Here is a 25899-nt window from a genome sequence, read left to right as displayed (position 1 = left end):
TGAGATGTATTCTCAGTGTCTGAGAACGCCGTGTGCAGGTTCTGCAGTAATGAGTGATAAAATCTCTCAGGTTCATCTGTGCCACCCTGTACTCTTTAGCAGCACAGGGAAAATTATCTTCCAGACCAAGAGTAATAAATTTTGGATGTGAAAAATATTTAGTTCCCAGGACTGTAGCTATGCATGCAGATAAGAAGCAGAAATGAGAAGAATGTTAATCTGACCAGCCTCCTGTCAGCCCAGGCATGGGCTTTTCCTTGCTGAGGGTCAAAGACACCTTCTAGCTCCATTGCTATTTTTGCTACCTAAAAATCAGAAGAATCCACAGCACAAAATCTGGTCACAGGTCACAACCAGCCAATGGCAAATATCTCCCATCCTTGCTCCAGACAAAACTGCAAAACCTAAAATTTCCATAGTGGAACACAACAGGTTCCAAAATGCCCCCCACTTTAATAAGACTGTTCTGTTCATAGCTTTCTTTATGAAATGCAGAGTGTAAAGGCTTTCTACAGACACAGAAAATAAAGGAAAAACAGCATTTAAAGATTTAACCACCATATGGATTTCAGAAAGAGGCAAATTTTTTTCCAGTCTTCCTGATGTAATTTCTTTATTTGCCTGATTTATAAAATAAAGCACTGCTCCCTCTTCCTTTCTGCTTCACTAGGATGTTATGAAGACCATACACAGAGTACACAGAATATGCAAAATAGTATTTAACTGATCTTGCATTCAACAATCAGAAAAACATGTTCCTTTAAATTCCATCTAGTTTTATTGGAAAATTATTTGCTTCAGAAAATTTGTTTCTGGCACTTTAAAACACTGTATTGTGTGATAACTTGGGTTTGTTCTCATCATTTATTGACTTGTTAAGCCATTTCATTTAGTGTTAATGATGCAAACCATCTTGTTTAATGCTTTGATGCTGCCCAACATATTATTGCTTTGGTCTGCAGAACAGGCCACTTTTAATACCTCTCCTTTAAAAAACATTATCATTATTTAATTTTTATTACATAAGTTTTACAAAAATGCCATCTCAGAACAAGTAATTTGCAGATTAACTAACACCACAACGGCTTTTAAAAATCAGTGCAGTGTTCCAGAGCATTAACCTAAGACATCATAGCAAGAATTTTATGAGCTCTTGTGTTTGGGACAAGTACTACGATTTATTCCCACTACAATGCCCCTTTCTAAGAGCCAGATTCAGCAGAGTGCCATGCAGTGTCACTGCAGCATCACTGTGCTGGAATGTTGTGTTTATTGACACAAGAATGTTCCTGGCAGAAGCTTTCCAGAGAAAGAGACAGTGTAATTTTGGAGGCAACCTTTAATTGAACAAAGTTCCTTGTTCAATGTCAAGAGAAAGTGCTTTTTCTGATTCTTAGTCAAGGCTGACTGGCTGGGGCAAGCAGGAGTGAGAAGCTGAGCTGCTTCAGGGAAATACTGCAAGGGTCTTTCATGACTTAGCATTGCTGATGACATTTCTACCCTATTTCTACTGGATGGAGCAGTTCTTTGGGTTTCATTTATACTTCAAATGGTTTATAAAGAGGTGAATATTTTTAATGTGCTCCAAGAAAGGATGGTATAGAGAATCAAGAAAAAAAAAGACACTGAATTCTGCAAATGTACAACTAAGTTTCAGATCCAGGATAAGTATACATAAAAATAGGAGTAGGGTCCCCAAAAAAGTAACTCTCTGTCAGCAAGATTCTTGTTTTCCTAGGTCTTACTGTAGTTTTTGATTTTGTTTGGGTTTGTTTGGTTTTTTTTTAAGAAGTAGAAAAAGCAAAATTTAATCAGAGGGGTCAATCTAAACCATCTTTTACCCACCCACCAAGCAGGTTGTATGGTTTTTCTGGTTGTTTTTTTTTTCTAATTCCTTCCCTCAATATTCCAGGTTACAACATTTTCTTTTCCATTCCAATAGTTTCAGAAACCAAATTGTTTACTTCAATGCTCTATTCCTTCCTGCATGATTCTCAACTTCTGTCGTGCCATTATATGAAAGACATTTTTGTCTGACATTTCATAGAGCTTATGAGAACAATACATTTCATGCATCACCTTTGTATTTCATTTCAAGCCACTGAAAGGTAAACTCCATTCAACCCCACTGAGGTTATCTGTCTTATCCCAAGTCCATGCTGGCTTGGAGAACCCTTTTACACAATTGTTCAGACAAAGCCCTGCATTTTCCATTGCTCAGGCTGTTTCCTCACCCACAGCTCAGAGCCCCTTTGAGCAGTTTCTTTCTTTCACTTTATGAACAGATTTTTTTTTTTTTAAACACAAGGGATCCTTACAATGGTTGTTTTAAATCTGACAACAGCTCTCCAATAATCCAATGACAGACAGAAAACCTTGAGATGGAAATCAGCTGAGCAAGTCTATAATCAGCTTGAGAGACCACTAGGGGAAGTACCCAAAACAAGCACCAAAAACATACTTAGAGAAATTGTTACATGAGACAAAGAAAAACCTTTCTGCAGCTTGCAGCTGACATGCTGCATCCTTCTTTATCCTTCCAAAGGTGTATGCAGCTTCAGTGTGGTTTCAAATTCCACAAGGGAAGATGGAATGGGAAAAGGGTCGTTTTCTCATGTGGTATATTACCAAAAACATCCTCCTATCTCCCTGAAGTTCCCTCATTGGCCTTTACAGATGGTAACTATTATAATGCCATCCCTTCAGCTCTCAAGCATATGATGTCCTCCCACAGCAAGTATCAGTAACAAATGAGACCCAGGAGACAGCACAAGTGTGTTTGAGTGGAACTGGCACTGCCACTACGGAAAGTGTGATTAACAGGAGAATGGTCAGTATGTTTGTATTTAGCTGTCTCATTTGGAAGTCTAATTTGAAGGCCACAGAGAAGAAAATCTGGCTTAAAGCCAGGAATACATCATCACTTAATTCAGGTATGAATCTGCACCAGTGCTGAGGCAGTTCCACCTCCAGCCAGCAGCTCCTGCCTTGCTACATCAAAGTTCCTACAGCCACACCAGGACCTGGCTGACAGAGCTGTCATCACTGAGCAGTGACTCTCAGCCTCAGCTTTTTTTTCAGTAAGCTGAGAGGAGACCCACAGCCCATGCAATACAGAGGTTTGGGGGATAACCAAAGTTGTGGGAGAATATAGACACCACCACTCCTGTCAAAAGCAAGAAGCTATCAGCTTAGCTCAGCAATCTTCACACTAATGGTTGCAATGATTACCTTCAGAACACAGAACATATCTAAAGCACCTGGACCCTTCAACAGGAGCTTCTATTGAACTCAGGATGAAGATAACATAAAAGCTTAATGGCAACAAATTATATTTTAAGTCTTAACTACTCCACTGTTAACCATTTTAGTAGAAACAGCAAGCTAAGGTGTTTATCTGCTGGCAGTGACTTCTCCCCTGGGTGAACTTCAATTAAATCTCTTCAACCATAGGGGGAAGAATGTAAAATTTAACTCTCTCTCTTTCTCACCACATCCTAAATCTTCTCAAACTGGAAGAAGAAGTGCATTTCCAGAAAGGCTGAGTAGTCACAACAGGATATTAGGTTTGTGGGGCTGCAAAACACAAAAGGTCACAGCAGAGAGGGCTCATTAACCAAAAGTGTAAAAGACCACCTTTGTCCTTCTCCGTTGGAGAAGTGATGAAGGCAAATTTCAGAAGCCAACTCTTAAACCTAATAGCTATGGAGAAAGAGTAAATTAGCTCTACCCTTCACTGAAATGAAGCCAAAGCCCTGCCCTGCTGTCACAGCTGTGTTTGAGTACAGACACAGGTAGTTATTGCTGAGTTTCTGACCTGCTGGAGAGTCACTCCCCCACTTACTGTGTGACAAGTGGCTGACAGGCCTACACCTACAGGCTCAAGCTGGGTTTTGATGTTAATATTAAGCAGTTGTGTGAGAGAAGGGATAATGTTCTTGGTATTGCTCTTGCATCCAGATGATGCTCCTGCTCTTCTTTTAACTTTTGGATGACTAAGGTACCAGCTTCAGTCTTTAACAAGAATTAGGAACAGAGATACCTCAAGTGTTGTCAGCTAAAGTGTGCTAATCTCCTCACAGTGCAGCTTATGAGGTTTTGCAGGTTGTCTGTAAAATGTATCCTGGCACTACTGAAGGCAAGTTCCCTCATAATAAGCTAGTAAGCTGTAGTGAATCGCCTTCTTACCTCTTATGAAACCATGTAAGCTCAAACAAGTGGGATAGAATAACTTAAATTCTATGTTGACCTGGAAGGAAACAGCAAATTCCACTTTCATCCCAGTTCCCACCAAAAATTAGTGTTTCCTTGTTAGGATGTTCCTCCCTTAATGGGAAGGGAACACCCAAGATTTGTAGATTGAATGGAATGTTGTAAGTCAGAGGGTACTTGCAAAAGCTTACAAAGTCCTTTTAGCAAACTACACACTTGGCATGGAAATCGGTGTGTTAGTCCCAGACCTCCTAGTATGAGCAGTGGTTTTGGATTAAGGGATAAGGTGAAAGGGAAGAAGGAAAGAGAGATGAATTGAAGAGGAAGAGAGAGAAAGAAAAGAGAGGACAAGAGACCACCAGTCCTTGCTCCAGTGTTGATCTAGCTGTGGTGTCCAGGGTCCTGGGATGCAGATGCAGAGCAAGTGCACTGGGCTTTGTGGGGATTCCTATTCATAGGCAAGTTTTCTCTGCCCTAGAGAAAGTTTCTAGCTTTCCATGCAAATTAATTTTTGCTGCCCATTCCTACAGACCTTTCTGGAAATGAGTCAGAGGCTTTGGGGTCTTCAGTGGTCTTGATCCCCCCTACAGTCCACACCTGCTTCTCAACCTCATTGCTGTGCTTGCACTGTGTTGGGCTTATCTCCAGGAGCCAGAACAAGGGCATTTGTCCACAAAAGTGCTGCCCTACCTCTGCAGGGCCCCTTCTCCAGCCACATCCTATTCTTTCCCACTGAGTTCTTGTCTGCTATTACCAACATCCCTTGGCTCCACAGCCATCTGGCTATCAGTGTTTGAGACATACACATTAGCCTTTTATCTTCTGGCTCAATTTCTATCACACACTCCGTGAATGCTCTTAGCCACTGTTTTCCAGAAAGGGTGGTGTGGAAACCCAGGGCACTGGGAATATTTCTCTGTCTTCTCTGGGGGGCCCTGGGCCCCAGGGGAACACTGACTTTGACCATCATCCATGGAGAAAATTTCCTGGACTTCAAGATGGACTAGAATCCACAAAAGTTGAAATAGATTACAGAGAGTAGTGTAGGTGTATGACTTGGTGAGAAATTTAGGTTTTGGGATTTTTAGTATGTTGTGGATGGAAGCAAGATGGAGGGCACAGGGTGTTGTCCTGGGTTTTTTCTTCATGCTTCTTCTTCCTCCTTCTTCATGGGTTTGGGTGGCACTCTGTAATTGGGCAAAAAAATCCACATTATGGGCTCTTTGGGATCAGTTATTGGGTTAAAAGGGAAAATAATCTAGCTGTCAGTTCTTAATTGGATAGTTTAAAGATCTTGTAACAAGAGATAGTTAGCCATTTTGTGCTTTCTAATGAAAAGCTACCAAACTCACAGTACTGAGACTGTTTTACTAATAAGAAATAATGAACACTGAGTCCAAACACGAACTACCGTCTCAAGTGCCTTCAATCCAGACCCAGAGAAACCGACAGGGTGGGTAGTGGGATACGAGGGGCATCTGTGGAGGGACCGCAGATGAAGTGCTCCCAAAGTTGGAGCTTCCTTTAAGTTTCGATCCTCGGACGCGACACAAGCGCAGCGCGGCTGCAGCCGCCGCTCGGACCGCGCGATGGTGCCAAAGCGCCCAGGCTCGGGATGCGCGTTCCCGCCCGGCCGGGCCGGCCCCCACTGCCAAAATCACCGGGAAAAGGTGAAGCTTTGAAAAGGAAATGCACGAATCAACTACCATTCGTATGCATCACACGCATGCGGATTTCTCTCCGCAGTTTTAGTTCTTTCTCACACATTTCGTTCCTCATTAGCGCTACAATGTCAATATAGAGAAGCTGCGTACCTTTAATTATATCAATTACCCCTAAAACCGTACTCATCCCCTATCTTCAATGACATTAAAATACATTGCAATGCATTTAGATTAAGCAGACTTAACTAAAAAATAGTGTTTAACGTGACTTTGAAACCACTAAAATTAAGTGAATTACAGATGACCATCTTCCTCAGAACTGTTACATCAACATTACGGTCTCAGCAGACTGCAGTGTTGTGTTCTAGAACAAAATGTAAAATATATTTCTAAACATAAGCTGTGATCACTGAAGGCAGAGAGTGGCTGAGAGGGCAGTACAGGCTGAAGTACAGGTCACAGAGGAAAGGTTCTCCTTGTCTTCCCACCTATTTGCTGTATGACCTCAGGAGAATCAGTCACATCATCAGTGCTCTGGTCCAGCCACTGCAAGCTCTGCAGGACTGCCTATGACAAAACACACGTACAGGGGCACTGCCACATCCTGTGAGCCCATAGGTGCAGGCAAAGTCACAAAAAAGGCCATGCTGAGAACTGTTAGAAAACGCCAAAAGTCTACTGGAGCTGCATCAGATCACAATTTTGACATTGTGACATTTGTACTGATAGGCAAGGAGACATATAGTTTTCTTTATATGATGTGCACATAGAACCTAGCAAAAAGAACCCTAAAATGGGCTTTTTGTGCATATTTGGAGGCTTTAACTGTAGCTCAGATCTACAGAGAGAAAACTGGCAATCCTCTCTAAGACAGCTATTGACGGACAGAAGTAAAAGAGAAAGGCACTTCTCCTTTCAAAAAGAAAAAAATAAAGAAGACAAATCTGCCTTTTAGAAAGGGCAGAAGTCACATTTTGCAAATTATTTGAGTCCTCAGGAAAGCCACTCTGACACAGCCTAAGATTTTGTCAGTAAGAACAGGTTTGGTGTGAGTTGTTAATGGTTTTTGAGGGTTGTTTTTGAGTCCTTTAGAAATTATTTGAGCTGTCTTTGATATATTTAGCCTTGGTATCCACATTTGCAAAAACAACTGTTTCTGCTTACATAGATGGAGTGTGCAAATGGGGGTAAGAATGAGGAGATCACAAAGCAATTCAGCAGCAAGGACCAACAACTTTTCACATGAGACCTGTATAAACTGGACCCAGTATAAATCACCAAGTTGGGCTCAGTTGTCTCATCTCTCACCTCCCAGGATGTCAGCAGCCCCCAAACTAACTGCCCAACACAGTCCCTGTGTCCCATTTCCCCACCACACCAGGACAGGGGTTGCCCAACTAACTGTACTGTTTATTCACATTCAACCAAGATCAGAAAACATAACAGAAAAAAGAGTTTTGTCTGCTCAATTTTATTTTAGAATCTTATGCTTAACCTCTGTGTATAAATTTCCTTTGATACTGTAAATCCTAGTACCAAAAGGGGCATTGCTCACCCTGAGTGCTTCTGGAGCTGGTAACTCCAAGTGGCACCTGGCACTGGGATTTCATTCTTTCCAGCAGAATACAACTGGCTTGGTCATCACAGCAGCCAGAAAAATATTTTCTAGTTAAAGCATCATTCTGGAAATGATGGTTGAGACAATCACTTTGTTAGCAACGAGCCTAGATTTAGCAGCAACACAATGAAATCCAGTGATCACACAGCAGTCCAGTTTAGGCCAGTGGTGGGCTCTTTGACTCAGCCTTTTCCTCATATTCCCTGTTCTACCATCATTTCCCCCACAACGCTGTTGGTACAGACAGGGCTGGAGGCAAAGGCAGCATCCAAGTGCCTCGTGAGCAATTCCTGCTGAAGACATTTCTGCACAGCACACTCCCAAAAGAGCCAGGGAATGCTGATATTTTGCCTACAGCTGGCACATTGATTTTGTGACTGCTGCTAGCACTATATGGCTTTATAAAAATTATTTCTGACCTAATGTGCATGTTGTCTCAATTTTTCACTTGCCCTGAGCAGAAGCTCAAAATGAAATCAGTTTAATAGAATAATTTTACTGCATGTAGATTTTGTCACAAGTATTGCTTACAGGATTACAAAACTCACTCTCTTCAAAGCACAGCTGGGATCTAAATTAAGCCTAGAGAAAATAGCTAGAACTCTGCCAGCCTACAAAGTGATGGTATTATTCTCTTATATTGAGCTTCACTGACATACAGATATACCCAGTGGGCACTAGAAACCAGTACAGAGTTTGTGAGACTTGACTGTTTCATAATAAAATTTATTGCTTCTATTTATTATTTTCCCAAAGAAGAAACCAAGATGAGAACAAGAAAATATAAGATAGAGAATTCTTCAGAAACCATGTTTGCATTGTGATTTTAAGAACAGCAATTTGAGAAGCAGAGGAGTATAAGACTCTTCAAGTACAGAACTCTGATTTCTCTTCTATTTCTAGAATTACATTATAGTATTCCTAGCACCACAAGTTCAGAAAAAGAAAATGAGAATACAAATGCTAAAGTCTCAAAAATACAATTCCTTCTGCAAATGGGAAAAAAATAACATGATACTCTTTTGCTGTGGTATAACTTTCAGAGTGAATGCTTTATGGAAAACAGTGTCAAGAGATTAATTTAAAAAACTGAAATGATTGCTAACATGCACAGATATGAAACACAGAGATAGTAATAGTTATAAGAGAAATAACTTTTTCAAAACAGTCTTATTCACTCTGGCACCTTCTTTTCCACATCACATTTGTAAGAAATCCTTAATTTAGATGAAGAAACTTCTTTCCTCATATGATCCTTTCCCTGTTCTGTGCTTCCCATTGCCTTCCCATCTAAGATACAATCACACCTTCCCAATACCCTCTAGCAGTTTCAGAAACTTATTGCTTTGAATCACTCTTCTTGCCTTATTTCAATGCACATTTTGAGTGTAGACACAATCTGAAGGGAAGGGAGGGTAAGGGGCAGGACAAAGCACACCTGCAGTTCCTCTGTACTTCAGACTACAAGGTGGAGGAACACCTTGTTTTCCTAGACAAGCAAAACTTTGTGAAATTATGCTAAAATATACACAGTAAATGGCACACTACACTTGCAAAGTCAAGTGCCAAGGGACAGCAAATGCCAAAAATAAAGTAACCCACATAACCTTAATCCAGGACCCATGGGCTTACATGTTGTGGTAGCATTATCAGTTTACAATACAGAATACTATCTTTTCAAAATCATCATGTCATCATGCTCACCACACAAACCAGCTGGGCTCACTGAAAAGCAATCATTCAATATCTTTGTTGTTCACTGATCCGGGCCTTCTCTCCCATGTGTTTTTCTAATCCTGTTCTGAAAGCAGAAAGGCCCATCAGGAAACAACTTATTTTGATCATATCTTTGCCACAATACTCAGGTAATCTCACAAACCTTTTTTTGCATTTATTTCACAAAAGCTATTATGTAGTGCAGGTTTTGTGACACGCAAAACAGAGTAAGAAATGAGTGGGTATTAATTTGAAGTGCTTATAACTTTCTTGGCTGCTGAGTTTTAGAGTACCCTATGCATCTGGCATGATTTTCATATTCAAAGTGCAGCTTCCACCTGGCAGCAGGAGGAGCAGGAGCTCCTCCAAATTTATGCAAAACTCACAGACTCACAGGCAAGGGAGAGGTTGTTATGACCTCCTATGTTATGCCACCTATGAAAAGCTGAGTTTAAGTGATGTCACATACTATCATGTGGCCAGGATATAACTTTACTCTCTTAAATAATGTTTGCTGTAAACACACTTTCATTTTACTACCTGCATTCCTGTGCCCACTCACTTATTCTTCTAGACAACCTTTTTTTTCCCAGTACACAAATGTTGTTCAGGCACATTTTCGAAGTTGGCTGGAATTTCTAAATACACAGCAGAATAGCTCTGGCCAAATAGTTGTATGGGTAGTAATCCTTGGCATGTTCTGCACATAAATACAGTCTTACCATGTGGATGTGACACAGGTGCTGTCTCCCAGCAAAGCAGATAAAACACTCCCTAGCACTGCTGGATTTCCTGTGAACTCACACGCACCGCTTCCCGAGGAATCCAGGACAAAAAAGCCCACCAGAAAACAACTATTTTGAATCAGATAATCTCAAGCATTTATTTGCATTTATTTTACAAAAGCTGTTATGTGGTGCTGGTTTTGTGATGCACAATAGAGAGAAAGGAATGAGTGAGTACGAATTCGAAGTGCTCATAATACAGTTTTACTTCCAATGCTCTGGGAGGCCTTAACCTCCCATGCTACATGGTAATTCACCCTCAAAGCCTGGCTTTGTCTGCCTTTATTTGCAGAGAGCTTCATCAAGGTCCTGGAGACTAAAAATGGACAAAGACCCTGAGAAACACCTGCAACTTCACAGAATGACAGGATGGGTCAGGCTGGAAGGGACCAGGAGGTCCGACCTCCCTGCTCAAGCAGGGTCATCCCATAGCACATGGCACAGGATTGTGTCCAGATGTGTCTGGAATAAATCCAGTGAGGGAGACTCCACGCCTTCTCTGGACAATCAGATCCAGTGCTCAGTCACTGCACAGGAAAGAAATTCTTCCTCATGTTCAGGTGGAACTTCTGTGCATCAATGTGCCTGTTGTCTCCTGTCCCATTGCCCACGGAGCAGAGCCAGGTCCATCCCCTGCCCCTCCCTGCAGGCACTGACACACAGGGATGGGGGCCCCTCTCTGCCCTCTCTTCTCGAGGCTGGCCAGGCCCAGCTCCCTCAGCCTGTCCTCAGTGAGACGCTCCAGTCCCTCCATCATCTTTGTCACCCTCCACTGGATCAGCTCCAGCTGTGTCTGTGCTGTCCCGAGAAGTCCGGAGCTGGACACAGCACTCCAGGTGATCCTCACAGGGCTGAGGAGCAGGACCACCTCCCCTGATGGTGATGATCATGGCATATTACAGGAATATTAAACATACACTGACCAAAGTGCACAACCTGCCTGTTCCTATCACTGACACTGACAGCTGAAATGAGATGAGCATGGCTGGGCCAGTGACTGAATTTGTTACTGTGCATGTTCTCAACAATAGTTAAGGAAGTAACCACGGAGGGCGGGGGCACAGACAAGGGGAAGGACGAAGACAACGACATGGCCACAAACAGCCCCTCACGGCCCCACACCCAAGGCAGCCCTCGCCACACGGCGGCCGAGAGGGTGGAGTCGGCGCCTTGCTCTCTGAATGGTGCATTTGGCTGTCAATCACAGCTTTGCCCCGCCCCATCGATGTCAGCCTGACGAGAGTGGGCGGAGCAAACCCTTACTCCTCTCGCTCCGATTGGCTGAATCGACTGCCACTTGGCTCCGCCTCCTCGCCCCTCCCTCTGGGTTTACAGTGCGGGGAGGAAAATGGTGCAGGACCTCTCGCGATCTGATTGGCCAAATTGGAACGCCACTCAAACAAAGACTCCGCCCCCAGGTGGACAGCTGACTGCTCAGCCCCGTGACAGGAACTGCGCTGAGCCGGCGATTGGTCAGCTCTGAGAAGTCCCGCCCATCCTTCCTGAATACTTCTTGCCGATTGGCTGCGGTGGCTGTCCGTCAGGCGGCGGGCGGGGCGCTGGGGTGTCTGTCCGCGGCGCGGCCCGGCGGCGGCTGATGGCGGACATGGGGCGGCGCGGCGGGGCCGGGCGGGCCCTGGGGCTGGCAGCGCTGCTGGCTGCGGCCTGTGTCGCCGGTGGGTGAGCGGGGACGGCCCGCAGCGGGGGAGCGCCGAGGGGAGCGGGGAGGGCCGCCTGGCCGCTGCTGGGGGAGATTGCGGGAAAGGGGCCGGGCCGCGGTGCTGGGGAGGGGGAAGGTGAGGGGGGAAGGTGAGGGGGCTCTCGGTGTCTGTGGGTGCCAGGGTCGGGACACAGGGGTGGCAGCGGGGGCTGTCACTGTGCTGCAGCTCCCTACCCCCATCCACCTCCAGAGACCCTGCTCGAAGCCTTTTATCCTGTCCCTCTCACTCCAAGGGCTGGTTTATATTAAATTATAAGTTTCTGTAATTTTATTGTGTAAATTCGTTATATTAAATTATTTTTATAATTATGTCACAAGATTATTACATAAATTTAGATAATATATTGTATATTTTTATAATGGGCATGTATAATTATATGTAGTATGTTACTTTATTAAGTTAATTTATACTGTGTACAAATTATATTAAAATCCAATTCTACAAGCTGAGACAGAGGCATTCAGATCTAGAAACATTTTTTCACTGCCAGGTGAGCCTTTGGAATAGGCTGCCCAAGGAGTGATGGAGTCACCACCCCCAGAGGTGTTTAAGAGGCATCTGGACCTGCACTGGCTGATCTGGTTTAGTGCTTTAGGGGATACAGTGGCACTGCTGGGTGGTGGTTGGACTTGTAAGTCTTAGAAGTCTCTTCCAGCTCTGATGATTCTGTGATAGACACACATAATTTTGTTATTTTTACGGATTTTCACGTTTTGCTGAGCAGTTTCTGTGGTCACTGCAGCCTCTCTGTTACCCGCTGTGAGTCAGGCTCGTGATGGCACTTCCAGGCCCTGTCAGTATTTCCCACTCAATATTCCTGAGCTTTCCAGGTTCACAAAGGCTTTTGAGAACCCGAGGTACAGCTTTGGCAGGGTAGGAATTAGGTTCACTGTTCCATAGGCAATTAGAGGGAATCTGCTGATGTTCCCAACTTCAAATTTAGTTCTGATCGTTGTAATCTTGAACAAGTCCAGTGAGGGAAATTCAGTTGTGGAGGGTTAATGCTCTGATTTCATCCACCTGAGCAATCCTGCCCTAGGTAAGCCAGTTTGCCCTAAATAATGTGACTGTGTAACAGCCCTGTGGAGAGCAGCATGTGAAATCCTATGGATTTGTAGGCATTTTGTAAATTCTGACTTAAAGAAATTGGTCTGGAAACATTTCTGCCCTTCAAAATGTGGGTTGATCCACCATTAAAATTGGTAGCAGACCACCCAAGGAACACATCAATTTAAATAAATTCTTGAATCTACTTCATGAATATCACTTGGTTTGGTCTCTTTCCTTCCTTTTCCCCCCTCCCTAGCCTACATCTCAGAACTTTGTCCTTTGGTGTGTTTATCATAACATAGCTCAGATTTACTGTCAACATTTGTGTGCATGATCATGAGCCAGGCTTTGAAACAGCATCTTCAAGGTCACATTAGTTAAATTAATATTAGGGAAATTTTTAGCTGCACAACACATCAGTTTACTATTGCGTTGTTTTTGTAAATAGCCTTTAGATTTGTAGAAGCCCTGGAAAACTATTTTATATCACTGCTTGGATTGGTAACCAATTTTCAGTGATCATTTGAATAAGTAATTCTATTTTTTCTAGACAGTTACCTTATTCATTGTATAATTAGAACTTGAACATACAGGCCTGCAAGTAGTTATTACTCTATTTCTTGATTCTCTTGTATCAAATCAGTTTTCTGGTGGCAACCTACTCAGATTGCTCATTGGGGAGCATGTGCCTGAAATTTTGCACTGTGCATGCTACTGCTTATATACACCAAACAAGTTTTGAAATTTATTTAGATAAATTTTGGTGTACACAGTATTGCAGCTGTGCCTAAGTGACTTTTAAGATGGGAAGCCAGGTTGAAACAAGCCCTCCTCTTATTTCTGTGGAGTCTATTCTGACTTTATTATGCAGTAAATTACTGTAATCATAAAACAGTTTAGAAATATGCTTTTAGTCAACTTTGCTATTCCAGGTAATGGGGAAGAGAGTGAAGGGGGATCCCAGAGGAGTGAAAACCCAGTGTGGCAGGTTGTGGCTCCACACAATCAGCTCAGGTCCAGTGCTGCATCCAGGGAAGACAAACATCTCACGGTGTCATGAGGGGGAGGAGGCAGAGCAGGGACACCAGAGCTGTTCTGCAGGAGCCTGGTTGTCCTGGCACTGCCTGGTTTAAACCAGCCCTGACAATTCCACTGGACTTCCTGGCTGTGGACTCAGTGGCTCTGGCTGTTGCCTGCATGAACAGAGGTGTGCCAAGCAGTCCTGGAAGCAAACAGAGCTGTGTTGGTGCTTTGTGAGTTTAACAGGATTTTGGAGTCTGCCTGGCTCCATTGAGAGTTCACTTTACCAGGTCTGAACTGTGAGACTGCTTCTAGCTTGTAACACAGAACTGTGCTGTTGTTTGAATAATTGTCCTGCTTTTGTTAATATGGATCTGTTCATTCTTAGTCATTGCTGTATAGAAACCTTAATTTGTGTTTCAGAGCATTAAAATGATCAGTTCTCATTCCTGGCTTTCCGTAAACTGGGAGGGAGGGAGGAAGAAGGAATGAAAGCTCAAATATGTTATTTTCCCTGTTATATAAAGGAAGAGATTGCAGGAGCTCTGACAGCCTTTTATGTCTGTTTCCAGGTGTATGTGGTGGTGAGTTCAGTATCTTACGATCCCCTCAGTCGGTCGCTTTCCGAGATGGAAGTTGGCCGATCCCGGGCGAGCGGATCCCCGACGTGGCTGCACTCACCATGGGCTTTTCTGTTGAAGAAGTACGTTCCAGGTCTTGATTGTGAAATGCCTCTAAAGCTACAAACCTGCTCACTCAAGATGCAAATCTTGCTGTCATGTGCTGGAGTATATAAAATATTGCCCTGTTTGTCTTGAGGAATGCATGACTTGACAGAGGTGGTTTCCAGGGCAGAGCTGTGTGGGTCATATGAGCAGCCAGAAGCTGTGCTAGCTGGCTAATTTGAGTCACCAGCTGTAAAAGGAAGCCTGTAGAGGCTTTCCAGTGCTGCTCCTCAGTTCCTCTGAGACCTAGCTGTGTGCTGTATCCCCCCATCCATGGTCACAAACTGAGAATCTGCAGGACCACTGTCACTTCTTGCACACAAGCTCTCTGTAGGGCTCTGCTCCTGAGTGATCTGAAGACTGAGAAATGGCTTGGCAAGGCAGGCATTTTGTCAGGTCAGCAAGCCTGTCTGCTGAGCAGAGTTAGAACAAGTATGTTGGTTACTTAGGAAGTAATCCAAAGCCTTGGAAATGTGATTTGTGGTAGTGTTTCTCCACATTAAGTATTCAAATATAACTTTAGCAGTGTTTAAAGTGGGGCACATGAACTGGAGCACTTGGATTGATTCCATCTTGCCTGCTGAATTTTTTTGCTGGGCTTCAGCAGGGATGGGTGGCTGTTGAAGCAGTGGATGAAAGTGTAATAGCCAGATATCTTTGGCAGTGTCTGTGTGCAGCCAGCTACTGAAATCTGCAGCCTGAGGCATTCTCACAGTGCTGGTGAGGGCAGCCAGTTCTCATTTCTTCCATACATCAGCTAGGGAAGAGGTCTGATAAAGCTGGTTTGAATGCAAGGCTGCTTAGCCTGTTTTTGGAATTTGAAAATACCTTCTTGTCAATTAATTCTGCTATTTTTGTCATCAAACTAGTAACAAACTTGTATGAGTAGTATGACTAAGGAGTAAATGTTTATTATTTTGTCAGGAAAAGCCAATATATTGAATGGCATTGTGTGTGTTGCATCTAAAGACACCCAGAAAAACAGTGGAGTTTGGCCTGCTCTGTCCATTTGGCATTGTGGTCATCCAGGGATATGTCATGGGTATCATGGAAGAAAGTGTTTCAGTACTCACTCAGTGCCTTTGCAACAGCTTGGGATTCATTTGTTGTGATGGGTCTGTAGCATCCTTTAGAAATATTTCTGTTACTGTTAATTCAAGTCCTAGAAGCAGGCAGGGAAGGAAGTGTTTGATTATCCAGTTCAGCCCTGGAACTGAGAGTTCCTGAAAGCTGTCCCTAAGGCAGGGGTCCCTGTGGGCAGCTTCCAGCCCTGGTGAGGAGAGTACTGCAGGACCCAGCACTTCTTTTGCAGCTCACATCAAAGCTGTAGTCCAGGAACATAAACTGACCGTGCAGCAAGGCCACTGCAGAGAATTTAGAATTCTTAGTGCATTACATTGGGAACTCTCAGATTCATTCAATATTCTTCCCTTGTTAAAGGAAAACAAAACCAAACCCCATTTTTGTCCCTGATGATGCTTTAAAGGGTTTTTCCTTTGTTTCTGCGAGGTGATACAAATCATAATGTCAATTACATTTAATTCTGAAATGCAATTAACTAGGCTTTCAAAGATAAAAAAGGGCAGTTACATCATTTACACAAATGGGGAAATCTGTTTGCCTTTATTCCAGACAGATGAATTTGTATTTTGTTCCTGAATAAACCAGTCAGTAGCTTTCATTATGCTCTTACTGATTTGTAGTTGTAGTAAACTGTAAGAAATATTTTTATATTTCTGTGCAAATTTGTACATTTAAGTTTAGTTGCCTGTTGTTGTGATTGACACATCCCTCTCTTCCCCTTCCTTTCCACACTATTTCTTTCTTGTACTGAAAACAGAAAGATGTTAGTGGGTTCTTCAAGTTCAGCCTTCACTTACTATATACAGACTGAAGTATTTATAATTTAATTATGGGAAATAACTCCTCATGTATCCATTATATATAATGTTTTCTTAGTGTAGACTTTGCTATGAAGTTACTGGCAGCTTTTAAACTAACAGTTCCTTCATGGTTGACTGGAGGCATTACTCAAAATGAAAGCAGTGCAGTATTAACTTACTTCCCCATGAAATTTCCAATAGGCTGTCCTGCACAGAGGCATTAACAGGATAATAAGTTGTTTTGCTTTAATAGTGGGAAGAACTCTTCCCTTTGCCTGTGAAATACTTTTTTTTGTTATTTTGTACTAGGACCTCCCCTGGCCTGGGCTGGGCGTGGGTGATCTGTTTCACCGGCCGCAAGCCACTGTGCTGGTGACAGTGAAGGGTGTGGACAAGTTGCCTGTGAAAGGGTTTTCTTACCCCATTGAGAACGTGAGTATCCACTTTTGGAACTGTCATGGGGTTCCTGGGACTCCTGTGCTCTAACGACAAGTACATGATTCTCTACTGTAGTCCCTGATGTTCACTCATCTCCTGCTTCACTTGAAGTTTGCATACCCCCTAAACTGATGGATGAATAAGCTAGTCAGGGTTCTGTACAAGGTAGGAGGCCCTTGAGACCACCCAGGGCTTCCTGTGTTGAGTTCAGTTCAACATGCTTTGTTTGACCAAAGCACACTAATTTTCTAATTTTAATGATTGTACCAATCCACTTCTTCCCACGGTAACTTAATATTTTAAAATCAGAATTGTTACGTTTTTTGCTTCTGCTGAGTGTGTGATAACATTTTATACAGAGTTGATTTTTTGGTGTACTGTATTGCCCTATAAGTGGTCTTTTGAGTTTTCCTCAAGTACTTGACTGTGAGATACAGCACATAGAAACACCATCCCATTATATTGTATCAAGAAGAAGCCAACACACATTACATTTATCTATCACTGTCTATCTTTGCTAAGGCTTCTTACAGCAACAGAGAATCCTTTAGGTTGGAAGGGAGCTCTGGAGATCGTCTCATCCAACACCTTGACCAAGCAGGATCAGCCAGAGCAGGCTGACCAGCGCTGTGTTCAGTCAGGATATGGGCATCTCCACAAATGGAGACTCCATGACCTCTGGGCTTCCTCTGCCAGTGTTGAGCACCCCTGGAGTAAAAAACTTCGTTCTTGTGTTAAGTTAAAATTTCCTGGGTTTAAATCTATGCTGTTGCCTCTTCTGTCACAGGACACTTTAAGTAGTGAATGGAAATGTGACATTCTGTGTCTTTTTCTAATAAAACCCACAAGTAAGTGTTTAAAAAAAACCTAACAGTTCTATTAGCTTGCCAGTAATGGTACTATACTGTGCTAGCATTTCTTCTATTTTTAGTAGGTTTTTTTTTATATGTGTCTTTTTCTGTTTCAGCAGTTGGTCTTTCTGCCACCATATTTTCACCCATCAGTTTTTTGTGGTTCATAATTTTCCATTTGCAGTGAGATTGTTCCCCTTTTGCATTGCTTCTATATTTGTTGGTCTTGTTTTACTGATAAACAAGGCTGTACTCTAAGCCTAAAAAAATCCTCTTAATTCACAGGCATTGGAGTTCTTCAGAGTATATTGTGTCTGCCACTTAAATAAAATGTATGTTCATGGATACACAAGTGATGTTTTGTTTTGCACATAGGTTCTTATTATTTATTATCACTTTGGAAATGTGCATACCCTTTACTTTTCTTTCTTAGTTAAGGTCAGTAGCCCCTGTTTAACCCAAGAATCTGTCTGTCTTCCAGGCTGTTCCTTTCAGTCTGGACAGTGTTGCAAATGCCATCCACACTCTGTTTTCTGAGGAGACGCCCGTGGTGTTGCAGCTGGCCCCCAGTGAGGAAGTGAGTATTGCTTCACTCCTGGTTCCACGTGTCCCAAACAGGGAATCCTCTTTCCACTTGTGTGGCTGGAGCAAACCCAATTAATCCCATGAAATTCTGGACTGGAGATTGCAAGCATGATTGGTTATTAGTGTGTGGCTGGGGAAGGTGAGCTGTGCTGGCAGTAAGCAGTTGTGTTCTGCAGAGGGTGTACATGGTGGGCAAGGCCAACGCTGTGTTCGAGGATCTCTCTGTGACGCTGCGCCAGCTGCGCAACCGCCTGTTCCAGGACAGCTCCATCCTCAGCTCCCTGCCTCTCAACTCCCTCAGCAGGAACAACGAGGTAAAACACATCAGTGGCAACTTCTGTGGGGCTTTTTTTCTAATATTCTTAGTTAGCTTGTGCTTTTCTCATTTCTGTGGTAGTTTCTGGGGTCCCTGTCGAAGGAAGGAAATTGATGAATCTGACTCCATGTTCTTAGAAGGCTAATTTATTATTTTATTATCTATATTATATTAAAGAATGCTATACTAAACTATACTAAAGAATAGAGAAAGGATACAGACAAAAGGCTACAAAGAATGATAATGAAAACTCGTGACTCCTTCCAGAGTCCCAACAGCCTGACAGTGATTGGTCATTAAGTCAAAACAATTCACATGAAACCAATCAAACACGCACCTGTTGGTAAACAATGTCCAAACCACATTCCAAAGCAGCAAAACACAGGAGAAGAAAATCAGTTAATTGTTGTTTTTATTTTTCTCTGAGGCTTCTCAGCTTCCCAGGAGAAGAAATCCTGGCAAAGGGATTTTTCCAGAAAATATGACAGTGACACCTTTCCTGCTTTTTCTTCCCTCTTTTTTTGCCTAAGAGCCCACTCCTAATTTTTTTCTATTAAATTAACTAAGTTCAAACATTTTTTTCTAAGTAACTTTATTGAAAGAGTTATTTCCTTCTAGCATGTTCTAATGTTGTAGCAGACAGCTGTTATAAAGTACTTGCAACAAAACAAGACTTCCCTAACTTGGTTTTCATCAAAGGAAATACTTGTCTCTGCCTCTTCCCTCAGGTTGACTTGCTTTTTCTGTCAGAACTTCAAGTCCTACATGATATTGCAAGCCTGGTAAGGTGTTTGAAACATTTTCACCTGTCTTGTGTCACAAACTTCAGAGATCTTTAAAGTAGAGAAGCCATAGGCAGGATAGGTGGCAAGCAGTGGTACATATTCTAGTGTGTCATCAGCTGGTTTCATCAGTTTAAATAATGCATTCTGTTTGTATCAGCCCCATCACTGCAATTGTGAATGGGAACCTTAATCATCTGTAGTTTTCTTTTGTGTTGTGTTTGGTCAGAACAGGGGCAATTCTGAAATACTCAATGAAGAATTTGCTGGGGCTTTCTTTGGTGTCTAACTTGAGAAGTATAATGGTAGCTAAGAACATGTTCTTTCCCCTGTTCACCATTTTACTTCAAAATATCACTTTATCTGAAAAGTCTGGAGTGACTTGTGCCATGAATAGTGATGATGGTAGAAGTACTCCAATGTAGGGGTGAGCTTTTAATTCTGAGGATCTTTTTATTAAGAAGCTGCTGTCTTGGTGCTCTGGTTTAGAGTTTGTTTTAGTGGGTCAGTGGTGTGTGGGTCCTTTTGTTTCATTTTGGTTTGTTTTTTTTCTGTGTGTCCTTTAAACTGCAGCCCTTAACTACTGAAGTGAAAGAGAGAGTTGTGGAAAAATTCAAAAATTCACATTAGGTAAAGGGCTAGTGGAGAGAAATGGGGCTCTTGAGAAAATGAGGTAGAACAAGTTGGTTTTGTTTTGCAGGCTAGAAATGCTGCAGTTGAAGTAGTTGGGAAGATGGGATTAAATTCCTTGTTTTCAGAGGCTGTTGTCTTGTGCAGGCAAATATCAGTGCTGCATCTTCTCACCTGCAGAAATGCAAGAGTGTCACTATTCTCCTTTGAGATAATTTGGATTGTATTGGTTGGATTTTCTGAATATTGGGTGATGCTTCTCAAATAAACTACTTTTGTACATGGACAACACAAGGTAGAAGTTGCAACCTGCTGAGCTTTGCAAGGGCCAGCTTCAAACAGGGAAATGATATCATCTAAGTCTTGTAGTTATGTGGTTTTGTTTTCTTGTGAGTTTTATTTTCATGGCAATTACAGAACAAAGATTCTGATGTCAATAAGTATTCTATGTCTGTTTAGTACAGCTCCCTATTACGTGGATGTAACCTCATGTTAGGAACAGATGCTACATAATGATCATCTGCTTTCTTCTGTAGAATTAAAAAAAGAAACAATTATGGACATCTTCTATTTAAGCTGGCAAGAATTCCATTTCCTGATTATGGAATATGACTGTAAAAGTGAGACAGGATTAGCCCAAGTAAATTGACTTTGTGCAATGTGTTTTTAAAGTAACCTGTGTATGAGTTAATTTCTTTTTGCCCTCAATGTTTGTGCCCAAGCTGTCTCGACACAAGCACTTAGCCAAAGATCACTCTCCAGACCTTTATTCCCTGGAACTTTCTGGTTTGGAGGAGGTTGGGAAGCGATATGGGGAAGACTCTCAGCAGTTCAAGGATGCTTCTCAAATTCTTGTAGACTCTTTGCAAAAGGTATATTGTCTATCTGATGAGCAAAACTTGTGTTAATACTAAGAAAATAATTTTTATTTTAAGTACAAAGAAGTAACTTCATTAGTGCTGGCCTGCCTAATGCTTGTTTTTGTTATTTGGTTTTTAAAATGCTGTTGTTTGGTTATAAAATTGAATGTTACATTTTGCCTCTCTGGAAAGTGTTGGCATGATTCTACAATGTGTTTAGATATTTTGAATAATGGAGTAGGGGTGTATTGAAACCTTGTATCAACATGACTTGATATGTTTGTTTTTCTTAAACAAACACCTTGCATTTGAAAGCACCAGAATGTCTCACAAAAAGAGGCTTTTGGAAATCTGGAAATATCTTTATCCCAAGATGAAGTGGTTAGTTTACCCGTGCCCACAAAGCTATGTAAATGTAAATTTTGAAAACTTTAAAATAACTGCTGTTCGTCCATCAGTGTGCTCAAGAAAGTAATTCCTCATTACATAATCATCAATTAAATTTTTATTAAGATCAGTCACTTCTGAGAGCTTCTAAAGTGTGATGAAAAAATGCAAAACCATCAATTTGTTAAGCCAAATACTTGTTTTCTCTAAGCATTGCTCTTCGGCCTCTTTGACCTTAAGCAATATATTTCAATATTAGACATATTAGCATTTGGACCAGATTAAAATATTCAGGTTCATAGTTTCCCAGTGGGAGTTTGAGAACCTAAATATTTTGTTGAAACTGACAGACACACAATTAAGAAATGATGTGGGGATGGGCCTTTTGTAAAAGGGATAACAGAGTAAGTTTCAGCCCAGAAAGCAGGCATAAGCCACAGTCTGCTGAACAGTGTCTGGGGGTTTGAAAAAGGCCTTGCAAACCAGGGGAAGGCTGACACTTAGTGAAATTCTAAAATAGTATAAACTTTCACAGCTTTCCATAATTATTCCTGAAGCTGACACCTTTTATTTTATTACATCTTGCTAACAAAACTGCTTAATTCCTGGCTACAGTCTACGCTTTTAGTTAAATCACCTTTTCTTTTCCAGTTTGCAGATGAGATGTTTAATCTGTATGGTGGGAATGCAGTAGTAGAAGTGGTGGCTGTGAAGGAGTTTAACTCTCCCCTCTCAAGGAAGACTCGCTCAATTCTCCAGGCTTCACAGGTAGTAGAGCCACATTTTTCTACATCTCATTTATTAAAAGTGAACCAAAGTGTATCAGTTCACCTGAGTGTAACTTTTTTTTTAAGGACTAAAACACTATGACTATAAAAAAAGGTGTGGGTGCAGCTTAATTACTTGCCTTGATCTTCACTTTGTCATTCAGTAATTTCACTTGAGGGGGCCTCTGGAGGTCATCCAGTCCAACCTACTGCTCAAAGCAGAACTAATTTAGGAGCTAGATCAAGTTGCTCGGGTTCTTGTCCAGCCAGGTTCTTGGAAAGTCCATCCCTGGAAGTCCCACAGCCATCTCTTCCTCTAAAGCATTAACCACTTTCATGGGGAAAACTCTTTCCCTTATGCCTTGTTAGAATTTGCTTTTCTGTGTTGTCTCCCCAGTGCAGGCAAGTCCTGCCTCCCACTGTGGGAAAACATCTTTTCCTTGGCTGGACTCCAGGATGCAGTGGCCCTGTCATTCCAGAGGCACTGCTGGCTCCTATACCCCTTGTCCTCCAGGAGCTCCAGTCCCTCTCTGCAGTGCCCAGCCTGTGCTGTCACCTGGGTTGTTCTGCCCCAGGTTCAGGACTTTGGATTTCATTTTCATGTTACCTTCTTCTTTTGGATTCCACTGATGCCACTCACATAATCACTTTTTTTGCATTCTGTGCCCTTGCATCAGATTTGTCTAGACAAAAGTGCATCTCTCTTATTTAACTTGCTCAGACTTTGGATGGAGTCGAGATGTTTGGTGTGCAAGCTCACTTTAAATTAATAAATATTTTCTTTATTGCAGAGTAAAAATGAAAATCCATATAACCTTGCCTATCCATATAACTACGACTACTCTGTAATCTTCAACATTGTTCTGTGGATGATGATAGGTCTTGCTTTAGCTGTGATAGTTATCTCCTACAACCTCTGGAACATGGATCCTGGCTATGACAGCATTATTTATAGGATGACAAATCAGAAGATAAGAATGGATTGAGCTGCACTGTATTTCAGCGCAGGAAGATGATGAAGAGCACGGTGTCCTTTAACTTGTGTGGAAAACAAATGTTCTGACATGGTTAATTGTGGGAGTTTTTAAAAGGTGTATTTATTTCTAAGTATTTTTCCCCCTTTCAAGATTATTTTAGATGTTAGTAGTAGCACCAGATGGGATTTAGAAATTGAAATCTGCCTGTTTAAAAAAAACAAAACAATGCTCCCCAGAGTAATTGTTATTAAAGTGACATCATTCCATTTTTTTTATCTTGTAACATGAGTTTTTGAAATGCCCTGTACTGCCTCTGCCTGTGCAAACCAGATAAACTGAAATTACGATAGCAACATGTTGTTTGAAACTTTTGCACTGGAAGATCAAAAATTGTAGCTAAATTGTTGTGTTGTATATTATGAACCAGCTGTAAATGTTTGATGTAAATATTTATAATGGTTATATGTAACTTCAGAGAGGATAGTAAATATTCTTCAGTACAATACTAAATATAGAAGTATTTCTATCAGCCTAGGGCTCTAGTAGCATAGGTGGCATTTTGCTCTCATGTTGATGGCTCAGAGGTGAGCTGTGCACAGAAGGATCCTTTCCCCAGAACGTCAGTGGTTGGGAGGTGAATGACACTGGTGTGGCTGGTCTGTACAGTGCAGCCTGCAAATCCTGAAGTGGCACCAGTCTGGTCATGGTCTAATGTCACATACAGTTGAGAGTTCCTGTTATGATGCTTCATGTTCCTTCCATTTGTGTTGATGTTATTATATTAAAAAAAAAAAAAATCAGTTCTTTTTGATGATAAGAGTGGACCAACACTTGATATATCTGGATTATAGTTCTGCTTCGACCATTCAATAAAACAGTTGTTCTGGAATGCATTTATTCCTTTGGCTTTGTAGATGTGGATAGTTCTGTTTAGGATTTGTTCAGCTGACCTGGGCAGGTGTGGCAGCATCTGATATGTGACAATGGCTCTAAGGCTGCAGCAGTTTAGTTTAAACTGTCCTTCAAAAGAAAAATAGTCTTGTGTGGATTTTCCTAAGCCAAATAGTGAGCGTAGTTAAAACAACTGGTTGATCTCTGGCTTGGGTCTTTTTTAAACCTACCTCTTTCTTAGAAACTCATTTGCTCTTATGGTGAAAGGAGATCTTCCAGACTTAGAGCAGCATGAATGGAAACTACTTTTTTATCATCTTGCCCCCTAATGTGCTAAACTCTCCCTGCCGTTAGGAGATAATTGTTTCACTTCCAGAAAAGGTGTTCTCACTGAATTAGTCTCATTTACTGGGAATGTCTGAACTGGGGGCATTCAAATTGTTCGTGTCTTGGAGATCCTGGACAGTGATTCAGGTTGAAATGAGCAAATTGCAGGTTTCCCTGAGTCCGAGAAATCCAGTTCACTAAATGTTGCAATCACTTGAAATTACTTTTAATGGCATTTAAAGTTAATCTGGATGATTGATACCAGTAGATGGAAAGGAAGAGTTGCACTGGCAGTTTCTCTGACAGGAATGTAATTACTGAACATTCTGACATTACTGAACATTTCTGAACATACACCATGACAGAGTAGTCATGGGGAGGCTCTCAGCCAGGTGTGAGAAGTAGGACACAGTGATTATGTCAATGATTATGGTTAGATTTATTCCTAATACAGTATCTAAATATTCCCAGTGCAGTATCTAAATAACAATTCTGTCATCTCTAACAGTGGATTCAGAGGTTTGATCAGATTAGCAGTCCACTTCAGATACTGGTACAGAGTTTTACAGAATCTGGTTGTTTAAGGGACTATGTAATTAATGTAAGTATTTAACAGCTGTGTTTTAGTCAGTGTGAAGTTGGCAGTGTAGAATTTGTTTAAATGCAGGACCTGCCACTGAGATGGTCTCTGTGTGTCAGCTCTCTCCCAGCTGCTGCTGTAGGCCCTAATTTTACTTTTTAAAGCTGGTCTTAGACTACTTGGAAGGGCGAATTGCAATTCCCACTTTTCCTGTTAGTACCACATTTGTTCCTTCTCATGGCTCTGGGCCTCCAGCTGGTACTAAAGGTGCTTTTGAGCACTGTCATGTGTGCTGTCTTAAATACTAAATGCTTTGTGCAGCACAGGCTGCATTTTGAACCACTCCAGAGCCCCTGTACTTCAGTTTGAATTAGGAAAGCCAGACAGACTTTATTATACAACAGTATCACCCCAAGAATTGTAAAAATATTTAAGTGATATGGCAAAAATCATAGGTTTTGTGCGCAGAACTGTGATGAAAGCAGTGAAACTGTCAGGTGAAGGAAGGAAGAGAAAACAGGAGAAGCCAAGGTAGGAACAGGATGCAAGGAAAATAAATAACGGTGTTGGGAACCCGTGTGCCCAAAGTGAGAAGGGCAGGACGGTTGTTTTGCAGTATCTGGCAGCAAGCAGCTTTCACCAGGCTGGGACAGGCTCCACAGAGTGGAGTCAGTGGGATTTAGGATGCAACTGCTGCAGGAGTAGTGATCTGATCACCAAAGAGAGTTTTCCTTTGGGAGCTTGGCTGCTGGCACAAAGGGTGATGTATATTTGATTGGGTCTTCTGCAGACCTTGGTCTTAGGTTGTCCACTCTTTGGCTTGGCTGTACCTAAGCTGTTCTCAAGAAGTGCTGAAATCTCTGAAGAAGGAGAGAATCCTTGAGTCAGAATTGAAGACTGAGTGTTGCTTTTGATACTTAAGGTTAAAAAGAGAAAATAAACCATAAAATAAATGATTCTTTGCACAGTCAGTATGCTGCTTTTTCTAGATAATGCCCCAAAGTCTAAACCTGGCAGAGGGAGGTATAATCAGCCTTTGTGCCAGCATCAACCTTCCAGACTTCTCTGTGTCAGGAATGGCAACTTTCAGAGTTCTTGCAGCTGTAGCAACACG

The 25899-nt window shown here is 41.9% G+C and overlaps 1 protein-coding gene across 2 annotated transcripts; it reads left to right on the top strand.

Annotated features, from left to right (window-relative positions):
• Positions 1–11550: 11550 nt before the first annotated feature.
• ATP6AP2 (ATPase H+ transporting accessory protein 2) lies at positions 11551–23876 on the top strand. 2 transcript variants are annotated; one of them, XM_041487881.1, is made up of 9 exons: positions 11551–11671; positions 14359–14489; positions 16704–16826; positions 18165–18260; positions 18445–18582; positions 19313–19366; positions 20719–20868; positions 21895–22011; positions 22802–23876. In XM_041487881.1, exons 1-9 carry the CDS (start codon positions 11593–11595, stop codon positions 22994–22996), a joined length of 1083 nt encoding a protein of 360 aa, XP_041343815.1. In that variant the 5' UTR covers positions 11551–11592; the 3' UTR covers positions 22997–23876. The 2 variants fall into 2 exon arrangements, with proteins under 2 accessions (XP_041343815.1, XP_041343816.1); XM_041487882.1 differs by lacking the exon at positions 20719–20868 and having other exon boundaries at positions 11559–11671.
• The last annotated feature ends 2023 nt before the right edge of the window (positions 23877–25899 follow it).

The sequence above is a fragment of the Pyrgilauda ruficollis genome, unplaced genomic scaffold, assembly GCF_017590135.1.
Source record: "Pyrgilauda ruficollis isolate IOZ18807 unplaced genomic scaffold, ASM1759013v1 scaffold85, whole genome shotgun sequence".
Taxonomy (NCBI): Eukaryota; Metazoa; Chordata; class Aves; order Passeriformes; family Passeridae; genus Pyrgilauda; species Pyrgilauda ruficollis.
This window is presented reverse-complemented; position numbering and strand designations above follow the sequence as displayed.